Below are 8105 nucleotides of genomic sequence, written 5' to 3'. Positions count from 1 at the left end.
AATGCTAGTGCACGAATCAAGATTCTTTTCCTCTTCTTTCTTATTTCAAACTTGTCCATAATTAGAAACTATTAGAACACACAGAACAAAAGCAATAAATGGCAGCACTGTATCAAAAATGGTTCAAACGGCTCTGAGCACTATGAGACTTAACATCTGAGATCATCAGTCCCCTAGAACTTAGAACTATTTAAACCTAACTAACATATGGACATCACACACATCCATGCCCGAGGCAGGAATCGAACCTGCGACCATAGCGGTCATGCGTTTCCATACTGAAGTGCCTAGAACTGTTCGGCCACACTAGCACTGTATCAACCAAGCAGTTCGTTTGAAACTATTAGTTTTGTAAAACTTCCTGGCAGATTAAAACCGTGTGCCAGAGCGAGACTCGAACTCAGGACCTTGCCTTTTGCGGGCAAATGCTCTACCAACTGAGCTACCCAAGTACAACTCACGACCCGTCCTCACAGTTCTACTTCTGCCAGTACCTCATCTCCTACCATCCAAACTTTACAGAAGCTCTCCTGCGAACCTTGCAGAACTAGCACTCCTGAAAGAAATGATACTGCGGAGACATGGCTTAGCCACAGCCTGGGGGATGTTTCCAGAATGAGATTTTCACTCTGCAGTGGAGTGTGCACTGATATGAAACATCCTGGCAGATTAAAACTGTGTGCCAGAGCGAGACTCGAACTCGGAAACTTTGCCTTTTGCGGGCAAATGCTCTACCAACTGAGCTACACAAGCACGACTCACAACCCGTCCTCACAGCTTTACTTCTGCCAGTACCTCGTCTACTATCTACCAAACTTTGCAGAAGCTCTCCTGCGAACCTTGCAGAACTAGCACTCCTGAAAGAAAGGATATTGCGGATTGCTTTCGTAGTTATCTAACCCACAGTGAAAGAAAATTGTTACTTGATTCTATAGGCTGACATCAAATACGAAATTAGACTCTTGTATCAGCATAAAGTAAAATGTAATTACCAATTTCACTAATTACTCTTACATGTGTCTATATAGTCTATCAACAGACAATATGTTGACAGTCTAAGCCTAGTCATCATCTGGATATTAAGTCAGTGTCAGTCCACATAAACATGATCAGTAAAAGACAGTCTGTAGTCAGCAAATCGTTACATCAATGTATCAGCGATATCTGCTATAAATTTTTCACTAAGCTTTCTGTATCAGTAACACTAACATCTGTGTATTACGATCAGTTATCAGAGCTCTACTGTGTTCAGTAACTATGTGTTCAAAGCAGCTTTGTGATATTCATCAGTCAGAATTGAGTTGTGGAAGTGCAATCTAAAATGATTGTCTCTGTCAAAATGCTTCATAGTCTATTGGAAGTATCTACCTGTGATTAACATTCCATATAAAATCTTATAGACAAGCCTGGGAACTGTATTGCCATGAGTGATAATAAATGTGGAAACTGGCCAAGTTAACTAAATTTGTGTTGCATCTGTTCCTTAAAAACTTTCTACCTAAAACCATATTTCAGCAAGCTAAGGATATCTGGCAAATAGCTAGCAAGTGCCATCAGTAAATCATAGGCGAGTCATGTTCCACTAGGGTAGTTGGAAAGGACTTACAGAAGACTAAAAAACATCCATAAAGAAATGGAGACTATATTCAAATCTAAAAGAAAAATCTGTAAATTAAGTTGATGTACATATTTTATGACGAAAATAAAAATTAGTATTCATAACAGTAGGAAGGGTCTCACATAACTTTCAGAATGACTCCAATATGTATGTAGGTGTGACCTGAAAATAAAATTAATGCGTGACACATTGCTTAAGCTATGAATATTTATTTTGACTATAATTTGATACTTCCAGACAAATAAAAATATAATGCATATCTATTATTTATTTGTTTGGCAGAGAAGTGCTACTCCTCTCTTTATCCAGTGGGATTGAGGAAGTTCACTTGGTAATAACATAGCTAGCACAAAATTTGTTGATAGCCCATTTGTCATAATTATTCCTTGACGTTCAGGTGTTCTGTAGAGTGGACATACGTAAAAGTTTCTCCATGTTAACTTAGAGATCTCTGCAATTTTAATCCAAATTATTGGCATCTCTTCCTGTATTTGTTTCGGATATTGATCTGCCAGCTGGTTCCTGCAACATTAATTTGATACATTCATTGTTCTCATGTGGTTGAGTATGTGAGACAAATGTTCCATAAAATTTCGCAGCCACATACATTTCACTTTTTCCTCAAATATTTCGGCTGTATACTGTCCAGCCATCTTCAGAGTGAGCAGAGGCGACTGACACTCCTGCAATTGCCCTGTCCTTTTAAACCCTCAGGCCTTGTCACTGCGCATGTGACGACAGCTATACAGTGTGCCAGAGACGTTGATCAGCGGCAAAGAGACACAACTTATGCATGAAATTAGATCTATGACTGCACAGTCGACGAACACAGTGATACTGTTGTATAACTGTGAGCTACACTGTCGCGATGTCTTTGTGAATTTATTACAGAAAGCGTTGGATTCCATGATTTGTCCAAGCTGAAGTTGCTATCTCTATAAATTAAATTCATCACCAACTGAATTTCAATTGCTTCTTTCACTACTGAGTCCCAGAAAGATGAAATCGAGGCAAAAATTTCGACGTTATCATACACCATAGAGTGCCCAGTGTCAATACAGTGCTCTGCCACCACCAGTCTGTTAGGTTGTAAGAACTGGATATACCTGTGGTGCACTGTGCAGCTCTCATGGATTGCACGTGTCGTCTGTCCAGTGTATGAATGGCCACGCTGACAGGGCTTTCGAAGTACAAATCATCTTTAATGGAACCTAGGAATGCTGCTGTCTTTGGTGGAGGGTGAAAAATCCTAGCTCTTTGTGTTTGCTAAGGATGCGTCCTATTTTTTATGATAGGTTTCCCACATATGGCAGAAAAGCCACAGATTTAAAACTTTACTTATGGCCACTGTTGGTGTCATTCATAGTGCCACACATATCTGCTGTGGAGAGTACCCATTGGCTTCAAAAACTCTTCTCAACTGTAGAGGCTCGTCCTCCAGACTGCTGTCGTCAACAATGATATGTGCTCTGTGTACCAGATTTCTGAGTACACTCATCGTCTGCAAAGGATGGTGGCAGCTATGAACATAAATACAAATCAGTATGGGTTGGTTTCTGATATACTGCACGTCCCAAAGGGCCATCATCTTTGTGTTGTACCAAAACATGCAAAATTGGAAAGCACCCATCTTTTTCGATTTCCATCACGAACTGAATTTGTCTGTGGATGGAATTGAGATCATTTAAAAATTCTTTAATTTATTGTCACCACGGAACTGTACTACAAACGTGTCATTGACATACCTCCAAAATACCGTGGGATTCAAGCTAGTAGATTCCAGTTCATTTCCCTCGAAGTCTTCCATAAAAATTTGGCCACCAAGGGCGACAAAGGACTACCCAATGTGACAACATCAGTCTGTTCATAAAATTCGTTATTGAATTAAAAATATGTCGAGGTCAAAACATATTCAAACAAAGCTGAAAACTCTTTATCAAAGGTTTTGCCAGTAAGAAATGATGATTCTGAAAGAGGAACACTAATGCATCTGAACTGTTCAGTTTGAGTGATTCTACAGTTGAGAAGAGTTTTTGAAGCCAATGGGTACTCTTCGCAACAGGTATATAAGGCCCTACGAATGGGACCAACAGTGGGCATAAGGAATGCAGAAGACACACAAAGTTTTAAGTCCGTGGCTTTTCTGTCATACGTGGAAGCCTACCATGAGAAATAGGATGGATCCCCAGAAAACACACAGTGAAAGTGATTTTCACCCTCTGCTAAAGACAGTAGCACTCCTGAGTTCCATTAAAGAAGATTTAGTGCTTTGGAAGCATGGCATTTACAAGATCCCCTTTGAGTGTGGCCATTCATACATCAGATGGACAACATATATGCTCCACAAGAGACGTACAGTGCAGCACAGGTATACCCAGCTCTTACAACCTAATAAACTGTCGCTGGCAGAGCACTGTATTGACACTAGTCTATGGTGTATGATAACGTCAAAATTTTAGCCTTGACTTCATCTTTCTGGGATTCAGTAGTGAAAGAAGGAATTGAAATTTTTTTGGTAACGAATTTAATTAATAGAGAAAGCGACTTCAGTTAGGACAAATCATGGAATCCGGCACTTTCTGTAATAAACGCACAAAGACATTACGACAGTGAGTTTTACAGTGATACAACAATATCACCATGTGAAATGACTGTGCAGCAATAGATCTAATTTCATGCATATGTTGTACCTCTTTGCCGCTGATCAACGTCTCTGGCACCTGGTTCATTTATTTATTTATTTAGACTTTTTTACGTGTAGTCATCAATATGATGGCTTTTGCAAACATCACGTACAGTTACAAACATAAAATACATTTAGATCTTAGCTTTACAGGTAATAGTTAAACAGTAAATTGATGCTTGTCAAAATACATTACATCTTACACATATTAATTCAGCCAATTTTTTTGTACATTATTTCACAGCTCTTAAACTTAACCATTTAAAATTCTTTGAGTGAATAGTGACACTTTTCAATTAAGAATTCTTTTAGTTTTGATTTGAATTACTTTTTATTACTGTATTTCTTGGACTCTGGCAGTTTATAATATCGTATCAGTCCATTAGTATACGGGCTCTGGTCCATCATTTTTAATCTTGTTCTGTGTCGGTAGTAATTTTCTTTGGACCTGGTGTTGTGGTTACATAAATCACTACATTTAGTTACTTCAGTTTTCTGTGAGACAAAAAAAGTAATTAATTTATAAAGATACAAAGAGTATATGGTGAAATAGTTGTGTTGTCTCAAAACATCATGGCAAAAGTCTTTGTAGCCTAATCCGTGTATAATCCTTAACCCTCTTTTTTGTAGCAATAGTACTCTGTTAAGGTGAATGTCTGCAGCACAACCTTCAATTTCTATACAGTAGCTAAGATTGGGATGGATACAGTTTTAAGCATGTGGGTGGGCACCATTTTGGACAGTTGGCTAAGAAGATACAGCCCATTTGCTGACTTTTTTACATTCAGCGTTAATGTGGCTAATCCACCAGAGGTTTGAGTACAGATGGCTTCCTAGAAATTTACATTTGTTAGCTTACTCTGCCACTATGCTGACTACCTCATTTATGCATGAGTAGTGTGAGCTGCCAGTTGTAAATATTAGCATCTGGGATTTATTTACATTGACCTTTAATCCTTGTGCATGAAAATATGGATTTAATTTTAGTATCCCATTACTTGCTGAAAATCTCAGTTCCTCACAATCTCTACCATGAAATAAAAATTAGACGTCATCAGCATAATTTACAATGTGCGAGTTAATGGGATGTACAACGTCATTAATATATGCTAAAAATAGGAAAGGTCCAAGAATAGAGCCTTTAGGGACCCCTGTGTCACTGTTTCACTTGTGGATTTAAAATTTAAGATGTTATTGTCAATTTGATGTGTAAGTTTGGTACACTGTTTCGTATTCACCAGATAGGTGGATAGAACTTTCATTGATGCATCACTGATATTGTACACCTGCAGTTTTTTAAGAGAAGCTCATGGTTTACTGAGTCAAAAGCTTTGCTCAGCTCAAGGAATATTCTGGCTGAGTGCACACCTCATTCTATATTCTATACTTCATGGAAGAAACTGGTAATAGCATTGGCCGTGCTTAGGTCTTTCCTAAACCCATACTGTGATTCAGTAAGCATTTTGTGTCTTGAGAAAAATGTAGAGTTGGGATAGGATAACTCTTTCAAATATTTTACTGAAGGTAGGGGTTAGTGATATCGGTCTAAGAGGTGTGACTGGAAAGTTGTAAGAATGGATCCGCTACTGCTTACTGGTTTGGTGTGCAGGTGCATGGAGGATGGGGAGTGATTCATTGCCTTGTGCTTGAACGCCCTCTGACAGGAAACTGTGTTTCCTTTATTCAGTTCATTGAGGCAGCTGGTTGAGTGCGGGTCTTTAGGGCTTGTTGCCGGATTCTGTCAGTGTGAATAAAAATGGAGCAAGGATTTTGTGTGAAATTTTGTTTTAAAACCCAGAAATCAGCTTCTGAGACCTATGAACTATTAAAACAGCTTTTGGATATAATTATATGAGCCAGTCAAATATTTTTGTCTGTTCAACAGATTTAAAAATGGCCACGAATCATTTGAAGATGAACCATGATCTGGCCATCCTTCCACCTCAAAAACGAATAAAAATGTAGTGAAAGTTTGTGACTTAGTGTGCTCTGATCATAGACTTACAATTAGTGAGATGTCTTATGAACTTAATTTAAGTTTCTATGCAGTTCAGTCAATTTTAACTGAAGATCTTAGTTGGGTGCTACACCATGTCACTGCTCCGGTTCATCATGCCATCTCCATCGTTGAATTTTTGGCCAAATTCAAAATTCCTGTGCTTCCACAACTGCCATAATTCCCTGAGTTGGGCCCTGCGGACTTCTACCTGTTTCCTAAAATGAACTTTTCACTGAAAGGGAAGCGATTTGACTCAACTGAAGACATCCAGGCAAATACGGAGAGTGTCCATAATTAAAAAAATCCAGGAATGTTTCCAAAAGTGTAAACACCGTTGGAGTCAGTGTGTTCAGTCAGAAGGGGACTATTTTGAAGGAGATGCATCACAGTAGCATGTAAGTACTACCATTGTACAATTACAAGCCCATTCTTAAAACATTCCTTCACACCTTGCATAATTAGAAACTACTTCTTTATTTCCCTTCTTATGGATTGGCTGAATTACACTTATTTTTAAGGCATTTGGGTATATGTTTTCACTAATACTACAGTTGATAAGATAGGTAAGGGGTGTAGTTATTTAATTTGCACATTTCTTTAACACCACACTTGGGATACCATCCCATCCAGATGAGTGCTTGTTCTTCAGCTTTTGTATTGTGTTAAATATTTCCTGTTCATTAACCTCCATAAATTCGAGCTCTATACCATCTGTGACATCATTTGGTGTGCCAGCCTGTAGATCTATAATAGGAGCTGGTTGGTCAAAAGGAGAGATAAAATGCTTATTGAATAAATCACATACTTCATTTGGATCTTTCACTAGATGGCCCTCATGTCTAATTTTCACTGGTTCACTTTGTCCCTTGCTGGTGGCTTTACAATGTTTATTGATTAGTCTCCAGGATGTCTTACCTATGGTGGTTGAGTGCTCTATTGCATCATTGTTTATCTGTTTCCTCTAGTGTAAAAGGTCTGTCTTAAAAGTTCTGTGGCCACATGTGCAATGGGGTGGCCCGCAGGTTTAAAAGGACTGAGTAATTGCTGAAGTGTTAGTCATCTTTGTTCACTCTGAAGATGGTTGAACGATATACAGCTAAAATATTAGAAGAAGGAGTGAAATTTATGCCGCTGCACGCCTGAAATTTTATGGAACACTCATTACGTGATGAAAATATGAAGATGCACAAATCAGACAAATGTTTGTCTCTGCCTTCTCCTTTCTTTCCGTGAAAATACAAACACTACAGTATACTGCTCTACCTTTGGCTTATGCTCACCTTCAGATGACAGTTACAAGTCAGGAACATTATCCACAGGCTGAAGGAAGACAATGGAGAACAAATTTTGTTGAAACTTTACCAAAAAAGGAAGACATCATTCTTGCCTTCAAAGCCCATTACTCAGTAATGGAATTTACTATTTTTAGAGTGTCTTTTGAAAGGTGAGGAAATGGAAATGAATGAATTTAGCCAATAGTGTTTGGATTAGTAAATTGTTTTCATTCCTGGCAAGATATCTTAATGTCCTAGCTGAAATTCCAAACTTCCATTCAGTACATGATAACTAGGTGAACTGGTTCAATGCTTAGGGCATTGTACTTGGAATTAGTCATAATTGAAGTGCTATTCCGCAGTTGGTAATCCTGATTTATGTTTTCCACAGTTTTTCTTAATGTCTTATGGTGAATTATGGAGTGGTTTCTTAGAAAACAATATAGTACATTATCGTACCTATATGCTGAAAACATAGCCATAATATTGTTTTTAACATATTTTAATGCAGTTGAAATAAATTATGCATTA

The 8105-nt window shown here is 38.1% G+C and overlaps 1 protein-coding gene across 1 annotated transcript in view; it reads right to left on the bottom strand.

The window, feature by feature from the left end:
* Positions 1-1881: 1881 nt before the first annotated feature.
* Positions 1882-8105, bottom strand: part of LOC124722185 (dynein axonemal heavy chain 7-like) — a 913348-nt gene continuing 907124 nt past the window's right edge. Inside the window, exon 40 of the mRNA XM_047247384.1 lies at positions 1882-2140. Within this exon, the coding sequence (XP_047103340.1) occupies positions 1882-2140 (259 nt within the window). The remainder of the gene's footprint in view (positions 2141-8105) is intronic.

The sequence above is a fragment of the Schistocerca piceifrons genome, chromosome X (assembly GCF_021461385.2).
Source record: "Schistocerca piceifrons isolate TAMUIC-IGC-003096 chromosome X, iqSchPice1.1, whole genome shotgun sequence".
Lineage (NCBI taxonomy): Eukaryota > Metazoa > Arthropoda > Insecta > Orthoptera > Acrididae > Schistocerca > Schistocerca piceifrons.
The sequence above is the reverse complement of the archived record's forward strand: the minus strand, read 5'-3'. Positions and strand labels throughout refer to the sequence as shown.